At 44.1% G+C, this 16,138-nt stretch overlaps 1 protein-coding gene across 2 annotated transcripts in view; it reads left to right on the forward strand.

The window, feature by feature from the left end:
* The window catches only part of LOC138261443 (rho GTPase-activating protein 20-like), a 306,296-nt gene extending 298,731 nt beyond the window's left edge, over window positions 1-7,565 (forward strand). For both annotated transcript variants that reach the window (XM_069210394.1, XM_069210402.1), the window contains one exon: window positions 4,254-7,565. In XM_069210394.1, coding sequence (XP_069066495.1) covers window positions 4,254-5,989 — 1,736 coding nt within the window. In that variant the 3' untranslated portion in view covers window positions 5,990-7,565. The remainder of the gene's footprint in view (window positions 1-4,253) is intronic.
* Window positions 7,566-16,138: the final 8,573 nt, after the last annotated feature.

Consider the following 16,138-nt stretch of genomic DNA (forward strand, 5'->3'; position numbering starts at 1 on the left):
AGAGATTCCAATAGAGGTGCCTTGCCACTTAATTCTCTGTATTTTCTTCATTTGTGTGAGGATGGCTTCAGTGTGTGAGTAGCAAAGGGGTCTGAAAATGAGGGCTCTTGGAGCTTTGCTGTTTGCTGGCTTATGTGTGAACACTCTCTGTGCTTGGGTTATTTAAAGGTCCTTGTCTAAGTTTACATTGAGTACTTGGGGGGCATAATTTTATATGGTGTTGCAATGAAGATTGTTGAATAGCAAGGTACAGCACTTTGCAGTGTAAGGGATTATTCTCAGCCCCCTCCTGTCTGCAATTTGGGTTGCTGTTGAGGTGGAGAAATTCATGATCCCAATGTGTGTAGCTTAGAAGTAAGAAAGTTTTGGAGCCTGCTTTCGAGAGAGCTGTATTAAATGGAGGAGGTCATTTTAGGGTCAGGCATAGGATGGGCGGGTCCCTGCCATATTTGCTCTGGACGGTAGGTTAGTTTTATATATAATATACATTCCTACACTTATAGAGCGTTGTAGAGTAGTGCCACTAAGTGCTCACCCAGGGTTAGGATGTTTGTAGTGATGCTGGGGTAGTCGAGTAGAGATTCATCCATGTGGAGTCCTGGTATCGACCATTTTAGGGGCAGGCATTGTGAGGCAGCTTTTGGAGCACTTGGTTGTAAGAGGTGTTTCTCTCAAAGTTTTTTTTTCTCCAAAAGTGGGTAGCTAGAAGTACCACACCTTCCTACTTGCTGATCACTGTTTAAAGTATCCATGGAGGCGGTATCAGTAGTGCAGACCGTTTTTATCCCTCAGCACGGCAGAGCTCGCTGATTAGGTGGCCACTTTCCTTGGGTGGTAGCCACGCCCCCACGTACTTTTGATATTTTGTCCTTCGATATTCTATCTATGATATTTAGTACCATCAAGAATCCTATCTCGATATTCAGGGGGCACACCTAATGCCTAATGAATTCAGCCTAATTACCCGTTGACTGCCCGGAAACAGCCACTGTTATACAGAGTCCTGACCTCAGTGATCTATTCTATCTCATGTTGCTTCACCTGTCTCTCTTTACCAGTTTTGGCCAGTCCAGCAATAATTATCTTAAAGCCTTAGCTCCTTTAAGCAGTTTCGTTCTGCAGTTTGCACTATACAAATAAAGTAAACAAAAACACCTGGCAGACAATGACTAATGCTGAATAGTGCAATGCTATTTTGCACTACTTTGTGTAGAGCAAAATGTGTCCTTGCATCCAAAGTGGATGCAAGCACACATTCTACTCTAAAATTCCCCACCAAAAGCCAGTTTTTTGCATTTCACTTAATTTTGTGTGATTTTTTTTTTGAAGATTCATATAATTATGCAAAAGCAAATTGAGTGAATTCCTTATACCCCTACTGGGAAGAAACACTGCTGGACACAGAAAGTCATTGTCTTAGTTTACATTGAGTACTTGGGGGATCCATTTTTCAATTACGTTTGCACATGAAGGAGCTAGGTTTTTGCCACCTCCAGGAAGTCCAAAAATGCACAAGTTGCCCCTTCTATGTCTAACTTTGAGGTCGGTGCTATTCCTTTCCAGTCTAGCCAGTCACGCTGTAGTGTTTGATAAAGTTTTAGAAGAGTTGTGTTTGTGGTCTTCCGGGAGGCATCCATGATTCTATTTCAGAGATTCTGCCCCCCATTTGTATATTTTCTTGTTTCAAAGATACAAGGTGGCTCTGTACTGTTTCTGTGGTGGATTTTGTGGATTGAGCAAGCACATGTAGCATATCGAGTTTCTGTATAATTAGGTCTAGAGTTGCAGAGTTCTCCGATTTTTATTTTATAGGGGAGTCTGGGGTCAGGAGGTCTTGCATGTGTCTCTTTTGTTTTGGTTTGGTGTCTTTCAGACCTCCCCTCGCTTCTTTGGGGTCGTGCAGTTTGGAGTCTGCCCTTTTGAGAGCGGACCTTACTGTATACTTTGTGTTGGGTGCACCTAGTGGGGTTTCAGTATTCCTTGAGATGTTTGACAGAGGCGCTGAATGTTAGGAGGCAGGCTTGAGGTGCAGAAGTTGGTGTCCTTCCTGGGTTAATAACACTTAATTTTATATGATGCTGCAATGCAGATTGTTGAATAGCAAGGTACAGCACTTTGCAGTGTAAGGGATTATTCTCAGCTCCCTCCTGTCTGCACTTTGGGTTGCTGTTGAGGTGGAGAAATTCAGGATCCCAATGTGTGTAGTTTAGAAATAAGAAAGTTTTGGAGCCTGCTTTTGAGAGAGCTGTATTAAATGGAGGAGGTCATCTCAGGGACAGGGATGGGATGGGCATGTCCCTGCCATATTTGCTCTGGTTGGTAAGTTAGTTTTTTATACAATATACGTTCCTACCCTTATAGAGCATTGTAGAGTAGTGCTCACCTAGGGTTAGGATGTTTGTAGTGACGCTGGGGTAGTCAAGTAGAGATTCATCCATGTGGAGTCCTGGTGTCGACCATTTTAGGGGCAGTCGTTGTGAGGCAGCTTTTGAAGCACTTAGTTATAAGAGGTGTTTCAAAGGTTTTTTTTCGCCAAAAGTGTGTCGCTGGAAGTACCACACCTTCCTATATGCTGAGCACTGTTTAAATTGTCCATGGAGGCTTTGTATCAGCAGTGCGGACCGTTTTTGTCCCTCAGCACGGCAGAGCTCTCCGAATAGTTGGCCATTTTCCTCGGGTGGTAGCCACACCCCCACTTACTTTTGATATTTTGTCCTTCGGTATTCTATCTATGATATTTGGTACAATCAAGAATCTTATTTCGATATTATGGGGGCACACCTGTAATTAGGAGCTGCTTATGAATTCAGCCTAATTACCCATTGACTGCCCAGGAACAGCCACTGTTATACAGGGTCCTGACCTCAGTGATCTACTCTATCTCATGTTGCTTCACCTGTCTCTCTTTACCAGTTTGGCCAGTCAGCAATAATCATCTTAAAGCCTTAGCTTCTTTAAGCAATTTCGTTCTGCAGTGTGCACTGTGCAAATAAAATAAAATCACCTGGCAGACAATGACCAATGCTGGATAGTGCACTGCTATTTTGCACTACTTTGTGTAGAGCAAAATGTGTGCTTGCATCCAAAATGGATGCAAGCACACATTCTACTCTAAAATTCCCCACCAAAAGCCAGTTTTTTTTTTACATTTCACCTAATTTTGTGTAATTTTTTCGAAGTTTCATATAATTACGAACAATCTAATTGAGTGAATTACTCATAACCCCTACTGGGAAGAAACAATGCTGGACACACTAAAGGAGAAAGTTGTAGTGTTGTTGCTTCTGAATGAAGGCAAAGACCCTTTTAATTCTGAGTTATACCACTGTTTATGAAAAAAGTTGTAAATTAGATTCTGGGCAAAATCTTGGCAAGGCTCTTGGTAGGAGTATAATGTACATGACTCAAAAGGGATTTGTGTGAGTCGGAAATACCACTTTTAATATTATGAAACCTTTCTTGCTATTAGACCAGGTGACAATTTGTGCAGAGGCCAGCCTCGATACCTGGAAAGACTTCAGTATGGTGGATTGACATGTTATGTTTAATTCACTTCATACATATGGATTGAGTGCATTGTACCTGTGATGGGCGGTGCTGTTAAACAGGGGGTCTTGGCTGTAGTAAAAACGATTAAAATGTGGAGTGTGGCGTGCGCGGTGAGACAAGATTGGCCTCTGTCCCTTTTGGTTTTCATATTGGAAATTGCATTCAGGTCTAGACTAAAAAGTAAATAAGATGACTTTAGAACTGCAACTCAGATCTCTTGGGAGATGTATAGAGTAGTGGCTGAGAAACCCAATGTAGCCGATGGAGCAAACTGCATTAAGCAAGATGAGGGGTCCTGGAGATGTACTTCTGCAGGTTAGACTCATTGGTGAGATGTGGAGTCGGGAGACAACAGGAGTTAATGATCTGGCATGCGTCTCTGACTGCTGTAGATCAAAATGATGATAATGCAGTTGGACCACAGTAGTAAACAGGCATGACGAAAGACAAGCATCCTGATTGAGTTATGACACACAACTTAAACCGTAACACTCGAATATTGTTTACTACTGAGAATGTGAGATGAGACACTGCTATGGTAGAAGTATATCATTGACTGTGAGGCATATTGCATGTGCGATATCTCCTGTCTTTGGGTAGGTATAACTGTTGTGAATGGTGTGGTGTCATCATGTTGGAAACTAATAAAATACATCTTTTTGAAAAGCTATTTACACTAAGTAAACTTTTACATTTTATTTCAGGGATCCATCAGCTTCAACACCAAGATTCCTCAGATGAGCTTGAATTTGCTGCTTCGGATCTGGAAAGGCCACAAGATCCTCTAAGAAACGATCAAGGCGAGCTCTTTGGTGCTTCGAGTGGCTCTCTTCTGGATGAAGAGAGAGAGGATTGGGACTTGTTTAGCGAGATCGCAGCCTGTTACCAAAGCAAATCCAGGAAGCACAACAGCACTGACAGTTACGACAAGTCCTCTTTCAACTCCCTTGACTCAGAATGCGCCCTAAACCCCACGAGGGACCGCTGCTCGTCAGAACCAAGTGTCTGCATGAGCTCGCAGCTTCCTGTTCAAACTCATGAGCCAGTTGCCCGACAGTCGAGCTGTGATGCCACCATAATGCGCAGTCACATTGATTACATCCAAAGGCTCAAGCAGCTTCAGCTTGAGAGCCAGAAGTTAATTGGTGAAAGTCTCAGTCCTGGCACAAATAGAACCAGGAAGAACTTCTGGAGGTCGCCTCAGCCCAGTTCTAAAATGAAGCACTTTGGCCCTCAGAAGAAGAATACATCAAACAGGTCAAGTCTGTCCAGTCTGTCATCTTCCACCCCTTCGCCATCAGTGTCCTCACTCAGCTCTTTGGACAGTGCATTCTCCTACTGCTCTGAATCTTCTGTCTTTAGCCCCACCGATGTCTCATCTCTGCCCTTCATGTTTGGTACATCAGCCAGGCTCCACACACTCTCTCCGGAGAACTCAAAAAAAGTATTGACGGAATGGCATATGACCTTGCCCTTCAAGCTAGATAGTAATTCTGGTGATCCGGACTCCTGCAGTGACTATGATGAAAAAGAGGACGAATGCAGCAGTAGCATGAGGGAAGCAGAGGGGTTTTCTCGAATCAGTGCAGCAGCTGTGGAAGATCAAATCAATGGCACAGATTCGAAAACTGAGCGAAAAGATATACCATGCCTAGCTGAGTCTGAAGTAGAGAGAAGTGGCTCAGAAAGTTTGCAAGAAACCAGCCATCAAACAGAGAGTAATTGTGTTTCAACAACAGAGGCCTCAGGTCACATTCAGAAAGGGCATAGAGAAACCTCGGTGAAACATATAGAGATAAAAAAACTTGATGTTAACCAAGCAGGTCAGGACTCACTTAAGCGTACAAAGATAGCCTTTTATATGGCACCAAACATACTACCCACGGTGGCTGTGGATGAGCAGGAGAAGCCTGGTTATTCCGTGGAAGCAAGTCCCACTAACAACAGCCCAGATGAAGGTATTGAGTCAAAGACTTTGAAAGCTGTGGAGGTGCAGATACCACAAACTGTTTTTTATGGACAAAACACTCCATTGGTTCTTCATTCAATCTCCCGGAAACACCGCCATGCAACAGATAGCCCACAGTGGCAAACTCAATGGAAGCAGACCTTGAAAAAAACAATCACTAGGGAGAAAACTGTAGAGAACTTCCATCATCCACTGCCTGAACACGTTCACCAACCACCTGAGCTTCCCAAAAGCCATGGTAAGGGCAGCAGCACCTTTAGCCACACAATCCGCATCATACTGCCAGCATCGGTGCGCAACACTGTCAAGGAGTACTTTAAGCATAGCGACTCGAAAAACTGCTGCACGGACGTAGAGGCAGTGGAAAGCGAACTCATCCAGACCACGGCAGAATGGCGGGGCAAACCATGCTCTGACTTGCCAAAGGAAGCCCTTGAGACAGTGGCCTTTGCAGAGGAGACATTTGTATAGGAAAGGAGCACCAGAATGCACTTTCTGTTGATGTGTTGCAGAGGAGACATTTGTACAGGGAAAGGAGCATCAGAAGGCACTTCCTGTTCATGTGTTGCAGAGGAGACATTTGTATAGGGAAAGAGCCACCAGAAGGCACTTCCATGTGTTGCACAAGAGACATTTGTATAGGGAAAGGACCACCAGAATGCACTTCCGGTTCATGTGTTGCAGAGGAGACGTTTGTATAGGGAACGCGCCACCAGAAGGCACTTTCTATTCATATGATAACTTGTTGTTTTTTAGTTTGCCTGGTGGTGCAGGGAAGCATTGTGTGGACCATATGTGTACAGTGAGTCTGGCTTGTAATTACAAGAGCTGCTCTTGTAAGCTATCTTACGTTCTGTTGCAGCCTACCAAGTGATTGTCCAGTCATCCTGAATCATGGATTTGAATTTGACACTCCTTTTCATATTAGAGTGACTTTTTTAATTTATTGCTGCCATGTTTCCTTTTTTATTGTCAGTCTTTGTACAACGCAATCTTGATTGCTGCAAGCTAACATTATTGACCTTATATCCGTGTCCCATATTTTTATAAATTTGCCACCAGTGAAAGACAAGGCTCTGTCCTAGGCCCTGTGCCCTTTTAGTGGGAAAGCCAGGAGATGTAAAGTGTAGTCATGTCAAATTGTTATTACTGGGTAATCAGGGTACAGACTTTTATATTAGATGGTTGGGGAATGTGGACGAATGTGGGTGGAGAATGAGAGCGGGTGGACTGCCAAAGTAGTTAGAGTGTTGAATGGAAGGGAAAGTGATTAATTGAAGAAAATGTTTTACGGCTAAGTATTGAAAGAAAGGGAGGCTGGAGTGATTGATTAGATTACCTGTGTTAGACTGAACCTTTTGATTTGGCTTTAAGAGGCACTGGACTTCTATAAGACACATGGGCCCGTGAACGGTCATCTCACCTTTAGGTCAGTATGACTTTGTGGGTGTTTACCACATCTGCGTTGACCACACCCATGATACTTCAAGAGAAACTAATCTCAATTCCCATTGTTTGCTGTTACTACTAAAGAGAAATACAAATCGATTAATGAAGAAAATATGATGTTGCAAAATGTTATGAGGGAAAGGCAAGAATGGCTGTTTGATTATATACCTGTGTCAGAGTGGACATTTTGATAATGATGATTGATTTTATTTATAAAAATGATTTATAAGGCCTTCTATCATCTTCAGCTTTGCTAGACAAGGCTCATCAGTACCTGACTCTGGATTTCCCAACAATAGGATGGAAGGTGGCTTCAGTCATGTTATCGTTTAAACGTTGTGAATATTGAAGGCAGAGATTGGCCCAGCTGTCTTAAAACCAGGAAGATCTGGCTAGTGTTTGTGTCACTGTGTTTTCATCACATCAACTTTACATGCTGTGCACTGGCTAAAGATGTACATAATAATTGCATTATCACAGACTTTTGACCATGATTGTTTTTTTCACACAAACACTACAAAATATGTTACAGTTTTGTTTTTCTTTTCAATGCAAACAAGGGTTGTAATTATTTCAATAAAAGACAGACAATTCCGTGCTTTAGGAATGTTGTGTTATTCAACTGTTTGACATCATTCTTGTTTGGACATGCCCTTTGGAAGGTTCGTGCTGCAGCTTAGTGGCTCCTACAACGTGTTATATCTGTAACCGTATATTTAATAGAGACTTCTAGCTGTAGATTCCTTACCTTAGAATATTCCCCTGGGGTCAGACTGAGTCTGGAAATTCTTGACAATCCCTCTGCATGCCAGTAAGTGGTGTAATTCGACTCCTCATGGCGTTGTTAGCGTCATATGCACCGGAAGTGCCCCATGGGTTCAGGAGGGCTTTCGACTCGGGCTCTCCTTTTTGTCAACAAGGTAGTTTTGGCTCTGGAACCATTCAAAGACAGCTCACCTTGGCCCTGCGGTAGCGGCAGTTCGTCTTCAGCCCCTTCTGTGTCTGCAGCAGGGGCTATTAGGTGCTTTAATTTGCCTCCAGCCACTACAGCCAGCAGGCGTCACAATCTATTCATGGCCACGGAAGCGGCCCCCACAAACTCTGTGGAAACCAGAGCCAGAAGTTAACCCAATCCAAATAAGCCCCCCACCCGTGCTCTTGCAACTCCCTAAGTCTATTTAGTTGCCCTCTTTCCACCATAAGCACCCATTTAGTGGCAGGATTCGGTATCACCTGCACCAATTGCGGCAATACCTTCAGACAAGTGAGTACTTCAAATTGTCTAGCTGGGCTATGCACTCCCATTCCAACAGACCCTGCCACCCTTCCCATTGGCCTTGGATCTGCTGATGGAGGACCACCTCTTGCTCTTGCAACAGGAATTACTGGCTTTTCTAGCCAAAGGAGCCATCAAGAGGTTACCAGCATGAGAAGTAGGTTGCGATTGCTGTTCCTGCTACTTTCTGGTGCCAAGGATTGAAGATGGCAGACCTCTGTTCCTTCCCCACCCAAAGCTCACAGTGGTGACAGATGCTTTACTTCAGAGTTGGGGTCGCCTTCTGGGAGAGGTGAAGATCAGAGGACTCTGTTCTCTTGGGGGGTCTCTGCTTAACATCAGCCTTCTGGATTTGAGTGTGATTCACCTGTCTTTGGAAGCCTTTCTTCTTCCTGACAGGCATAGCTAGTTCAGGTGTTCACAGACAACACCACCGTCATGTGGTATTGCAACAAGCAGTGTGAGGTGGGGTCGTGGACTCTTTGTCAAGCGGCCCTGCATCTCTGGACATGGCTGGAATGTCAGGGCATTTTCCTTGGTTAAATCTGTTTGCCACCACTGAGAATGTACAATGTCAGCACTTTTGCATGCTAGAGTTTTCAAGACAGCTCTCGCTCGAAGATGCATTTTGTCTCAAGTGGAGCTCAGGATTCCTGTAGGCCTTTCGGCTCATACCACTCCTGTCCAGAGTTCTCAAGAACGACCCGGCCCAAGTTATCTTAGTGGCCTCTGACTGGACAAAGAGGATCTGGTTTCCTGAACTCATGAGCATCTGTCTTCCAATCAGGTGCCCCTTCGGGAGGATCTCCTGTTGTAGCAGCAGGGCATGGTCTGCGCCTGAACCTGTCCACTCCACAGACATTCGTGGAGATTGCGCTTTGACAGTTGAGAGTGTTTGTCCTCCCTCCCGAAGTGTGTGATGTCATCTTGGCAGCTAGGCGTCCCTCCACAAAAATGATTTACGCCTGCCGATGGGACAAGTTTGTGGCTTGGTGTGTAACCATATCTGTTGAGCCTTTGTCTGCACCCTTGTCTAAAGGTCTGCTGTTTGTGGTATTATTAGCCCAGCAAGGCTTTGCTTTGGGCACAAATAAGGGGTACCTTTCCCCCATGTCTGCCTTCCTGTGGTTGTCAGACCAACCTTCCTTGCTCAAGTCATCTATTGTGACCTTGTTTCCTGAAAGGTTTACAACACATGTCTCCTTCTATGCCCATCATCATGCCCCGATGGGACCTGAATTTAGTCCTCCCCTCCCTCATGAACTTATCATTTGAACTGATACACAGCTGCCCCCTAAGACTGCTGACCATTAAAACTGTCTCCTTTTTGGTGATCACATGTGCCAGGAGGATTAGCAAATTGAAGGCACTTTCCGTTAACACCCTGTACATTACCTTCTTCCCAGAGAAGGTGGTTCCTAGAACCTGAGCATCTTTTTGCCAAAGGTGGTTACACCTTTTCACCTCAGGCATAACATCACACTGCATACCTTCTTCCCCCCACCCCCCTCATCCTACCATGGAAGAGGAGAAACTCCACTGTCTGGACCCAAAAAGAGTGTTGTCAAACATAGATCATACAAAAGAATTCCGAGTGGATGATCAACTCTTTCTTTGGTTTGTGGGGCGAAGAAGGGGAAGGCAGTTCAGAAAAGAACCATCTCTCAATGTATTATGCTCTGAATTAGGATATGGTACCCAGTGACCAACAAACAACCCCCTGAGTGCGTGAGAGCTCATTTTACCAATCTAAAGCTGCAACCACTGCATTAGCTCCTAGTTCTAAACATCTGTCCCGCGGCCACGTAAGAATCAACGCACACGTTTACCAAACACTCCCACCTGGACTGTCAGGTCTGAAGAGATGGACATTTTGCCCATTCAGTCCTCTAGGACTCTGTTAGTATGAATACTCCACAGAACCACCACTGGGGATAGACTGCTTTAGTATCTATTCTAAGGTAAGGAATCTGCTGTTAGAATTCTGCATCAGATGAACAAGTTACTTACCTTTGGTAACGCCTTATCTAGTAGAGTCTCTATCTAGCCAAAGATTTTCCTTACTGATCCTCCCTTTTCTGCCAACTTTTGTAATTCTAGATTACAGAGACCCTTCAGGACCTCACTTGGCACGCTATTTATTCCTCAGCTTGGCTCTGTGCTTCTTGTGCGTACAAACAGTCAAGAACTGAGGTCATCAGGCTGGGGTGGCATCTATATATATGCACCGCACATGTCTCTTCAGGCCCGAATTACGCTGCGCTCAAAGGGTTGCTCAAAAAGTTCCAGATCCAGTCTGATGCCTGGGGACATTTTTAAGGTAAGGCTAGATAGAGTCTCTACCATATGAGTCGTTACTGAAGGTAAGAAACTTTTTTGACTGTCATAACTCCGTTCCACGGCGAGAACAACACAAGTCAAGTATTGGGCAAACAAAAAACCTAATTGCTGCACTATGGAATTTGCATTTTTATGTAAACATTGTCATGCTGAACTTCCACTTGAGGAAGTATGAGAATGCAGAGAATTCAGTTTAAGAGGCAATCATTGGCAAAGCCATAGGTTTGACGTTAGATGATGAACTTTTGGATTTGCCTCTATTTATTTTAATTGTGAATGGTTTTAGTAGGCATGTGTTGTCTAAAAGACTATGGGGGTCATTATGACCCCTGCGGTCGGTGTAAATGTGGCGGTAGTACCGCCAACAGGCTGGCGGTACATACCGCCACATTATGACATTGGCGGGTTGGCTGAAGTCAACCCACCAATGTAGCACACTGACCGCCATAGCGGCATTATGATGCTGCCTACCGCCATGGTTTTCGTGGCGTTTGTAACACCAGGAAAACCATGGCGGGAGGCCCTACCAGTGACAGGGAATTCCTTCCGTGTTACTGGTAGGAGGCCCACCCCCCTCCCTAACACTCCCCATTCAACCCCCCCCCCTCAAGCCACGCTCCCCCCCTTCCAATCCACCCCCTCATACACACACACACAGGCACACACCATGCATTCACACACTCACTCACACAGACATACATGCATGCATTCTTTCATTCACGTACACATCGTACACACATCCAAATGTACACGCAGACACGCATTCACTTTTCCACTCATTCACGCATTCTCACACATGCAAACACACACGCATGCAACACTACACACTCATGCGCATGAACGCACACACTCGCTCAGTCATGCACACACACACACAACACCCCCTCCCCTGTCGGAAACCCGACTTACCTGAATCCAGGTGGTCTTCCGGCAGGGGACGGGACGGGCGCTGCTACCACCATCAGCGCCTGCCAGCAGAACACCGCCAGGCCATATTATTTGTCATAATACAGCTGTCGGTGGTCTACTGGTGTGGCGCTGCTGGTGGTAGCAGCACCACCTTAACACCGCCCGCCAGCATGATTTCCGCCCTTTTTGTGGCAGAAATTCGGCTGTGGTCATATTATGGCGGACAGATGTTAGCTGCGGCGATGGCCTCTTGCCATCTGTCGATACGGCGGTAGGCGGCACTTACCGCCAATGTTTTAATGAGGGACTAAATATGTATGTATGTTAAAAAACGGCAACTTGTGGACAAGCAACCATACCATAGTGGGTGTTCCAGATGCACGGGTGCCATCCCGAGTTACAAATTGAAACGTTATCCGCTTACATCTTCAAAGCAGACAAGGGCACTCCAAGAATTTCTCATTCATCGATTTATTGTGCAAACTTCAGCATAGGGGAAATGAAGCATGTCGGCTGACCTCACAGCCTTGTTCACATTGGTCGCCTATATTAAACATAGAAACAGTTAAAACTGTTTCCCTTCACAAGTGATTCCTGCATCATGACATGGTAAAATGTGGTTTACAACAAACCGTTTATGACAGCCTTCTTTAAATAGTGAATAGCTCATATGTTATGAGTTAATTTTGATCAGAGCATTTGTAAACACCAATAATTAATTTACAAAATTCAAAAGGAATTCCACCAAACCAAATACAGAATCAAATGAAAAAACCTTTCTGGGTAAATGAAAAATTATGTCCCAAATAATCATTTTTAGCCAGCCATTCGTACATATGTCATTAGCAGAATGCCATCAGTAAAAAATGGTATTGCACGAAAGCGATAGCATTTCATCAGGCATATTTATACCACATGTACAATAATGCCAGTGAAAATGAAAACACGTGCGCAAAAAAAGCAATTCACAAAATGTTTCCTGCATTATACCTGGAGAACAGCATCTATCACAACTTTCCAAGTCTATTTGAAAAAAGTTTTGTCATTTGTGTAAATCTGAAGGCATCTGGGGTTTTAGATGCACCTTCTTGTATGGGAAGGGCCACCAGCGCTATGCAAAAGTGCTCACAGATATTACATAGAGCTTTAAGGAGCATTTCTGAGAAAATGAAAACGTAAAATCTGCATACATCTCTAATTACCGCAGATTTGACAATTGTAATAAATAACTTGGGATGATAGGGTTTCATGGGTGCCAGCCGACTTTGGATCCAAATACTGACTCAGTCTTGCATGGGATTTTGCTACAATTTCTCTTCCTCCAATAAAACTTTAGCATGGCATTTCGAACCTTTCCTACCCCATGTTAAATATCCACACGCACATGCAGGTATCATTTTGGACAAATGTGGGATAGATCTTTTTGCCTGTGGGTAGCAAATCTTACAGAATTGTTTTATTCACTCAAAGTTTTACATATGCGATACAATCATTGTACAACACTACTTGCTCTGTTATTTACCTAGCTTTGTCTAGCTTTTTTTGTGCATTACATTGTAAGTTACCTCTTCCTTGTTGCTGATCACTTTACTACAGTACATTGACCTTTCTTCAGCTGATGGAATCTTTATTTTTGCTACATGGGAGTTAGGTTTATGTCTATGATGTTTTTTTTATGTTTCTGTCCACGCCATGCGTGTCCATGTACTTGCTTGACTTTTTAGTGAACACCAGGTTGCGATATAGTCTTCCACTCCCACATTTTTTCAATCATATGTCAGGGTGGATGATCTGATGTAAAGGCTACATAGATCCTGGCCAGACCTCTAAAGGACAACAGAGCATTCTCCAGTATTGGATCTTTCATAGTATCACATGCTTGAATCATTCTCCGTCGTCAAAGTGGGAGTCCCTCTTCAACCCTGACATTACGTCAGAGAGATCATCATAACCTGACAATGGGGCATATAAAAACCGCCTGTAAAATCATCATTACCAACAATTACAATGACATTGTTGATGACCACAACCATGTTAACTATTATTGCCTCATCTATGATGGGCTCGTTTATGATTACCTCATCTATGGTGGCCTCGTCTACGAAGGGCCTCATCTACGAAGGGCCTCATGTATGAGGGCCTCATCTATTGTGGCCTCATCTATGAATGTCCTCATCTATGAATGGCCTCATCCACGATGGCATCGTCTACAACGGTCATCTATTGTGGTCGTCAATGAAGGTCGTCTAATGTGGCCGCCAAAGGTGGTAGCCAATGACGGAGATTTACAGTGGTCATCGATGACAGTCGTCTACGGTGGTCATCAACAACGGCCTCGTCAACAACCGCCTAATTTATGCAGGTCATCTACGACAGCCTCATCTATGATGGTCATCTACACCAGCCTCATCTATGATGGCTGTCTACGATAGCCTTATCTATGATGGTCGTCTACGACAGCCTCATCTACGATGGTCAGGTATGATGGTTGTCTATGATGGCCTCATCTGTGATGGTCATCTACAAATATCCACACGCACATGCAGGTATCATTTTGGACAAATGTGGGATAGATCTTTTTACCTGTGGGTAGCAAATCTTACAGAATTGTTTTATTCACTCAAAGTTTTACATATGCGATACTACCATTGTACAACACTACTTGCTCTGTTATTTACCTAGCTTTGTCTAGCTTTTTTGTGCATTACATTGTAAGTTACCTCTTCCTTGTTGCTGATCACTTTACTACAGTACATTGACCTGTCTTCAGCTGATGGAATCTTTATTTTTGCTACATGGGAGTTAGGTTTATGTCTATAATGGTTTTTTTCTGTTTCTGTTCACGCCATGCGTGTCCATGTACTTGCTTGACTTTTTAGTGACCACAAGGTTGCGATATAGTCTTCCCTTCCCACATTTTTTCAGTCATATGTCAGGGTGGATGATCTGATGTAAAGGCTACCTAGATCCTGGCCAGACCTCTAAAGGACAACAGAGCATTCTCCAGTATTGGATCTTTCATAGTATCACATGCTTGAATCATTCCCCGTCGTCAAAGTGGGTGTCCCACGGTAACGTAATAAAGCAGTATATATATATCACTATCATAGGCTATAATGGCAATGAAAAAGTCAATTTAAAGCCTATCCATGTCATTTTTTTTTTTAAAAGGACCAAACTTGAACTATAACCAATCAGGCAACAGCACCCTCTAGAACACTCTCAACAGAAGCTGAGTCCCTCACATTCTCTACTGCACATCGTGTGAAGGGAGTATCCCTGATCTCTGCTTAGTTCTTCAGCTATTACTACTTTTTGGATCATCCAAGATTATATTTCATGTTTCATTTCTCTAACCCTGGCACCAATATGTCAGAGTAGCAGAAAACAAGGTAAAGGACTACAAAAATATATCTAACCTTTTCCTCAAAAACTCTCAGGTTCTGAGAGACGAGGCTATAATTGCTACTACAGGATCTTAAATCTGTCACTTATGATGAGGACAGTGAGGATTTGTTCACCTCACAGGAGAGGTCTCACCAGGGTCCGCAGAAGGCACGCAGAAAAGCCATAAAAAGACACACCATGAGTCTTCATAAGGCACTTCTCAGAGAGAGAGAAAATTGGAAACAAATAGACCCTCAACTCCCTCTTCAACCCTGACATTACTTCAGAGAGATCATCACAACCTGACAATGGGGCATCTAAAAACCGCCTGTAAAATCATCATTACCAACAATTTCGATGACGTTGTTGATGACCACAACCTTGTTAACTATTACTGCCTCATCTATGATGGCCTCGTTTATGATGACCTCATCTACGGTGACCTCGTCTACGAAGGGCCTCATCTACGAAGGGCCTCATCTATGAGGGCCTCATTTATGTTGGCCTCATCTATTGTGGCCTCATCTACGATGGCCTCATCTATGAATGGCCTCATCCACGATGGCATTGTCTACGACGGTCATCTATTGTGGTCGTTGAAGAAGGTCATCTAATGTGGCCGCCAACGGTGGTCGTCAATGACGATCATTTACAGTGGTCGTCGATGACAGTCGTCTACGGTGGTCGTTGACAACGGTCGTCTATGGTGGTCGTCAACAACGGCCTCGTTAACAACAGCCTCATTTATGCAGGTCATCTACGACAGCCTCATCTATGATGGTCATCTACGCCAGCCTCATCTATGAAGGCTGTCTACGATAGCCTCATCTATGATGGTCCTCTACGACAGCCTCTTCTACGTTGGTCGTCTACGACATCCTCATCTACGATGGTCAGGTATGATGGTTGTCTATGATGGCCTCATCTGTGATGGTCATCTACAACATCCTCATCTTCGATAGTCGTCTATGACAGACTCTTCTACGATGGTCGCCTACGACAGCTTCATCTGTGATAGTCGTCTATGACAGTATCATCTACCATGGTTGTCTACAACTGTATCATCTACGATGGTCGCCTATGACAGCCTCATCTATGGTGGTCGCCTATGATAGCCTCATTTACGATATTCGTCTGCGACAGCCTCATCTATGACAGCTGTGTACGATGTCAGCCTTGTCTACAATGACCTAGTCTACGTAACCACATGTGCGATGGCCTCGTCTCTGTCTGCATCATCTACGAGGGCCTTGTCTATG

Source organism: Pleurodeles waltl, chromosome 2_1 (assembly GCF_031143425.1).
Source record: "Pleurodeles waltl isolate 20211129_DDA chromosome 2_1, aPleWal1.hap1.20221129, whole genome shotgun sequence".
Taxonomy (NCBI): Eukaryota; Metazoa; Chordata; class Amphibia; order Caudata; family Salamandridae; genus Pleurodeles; species Pleurodeles waltl.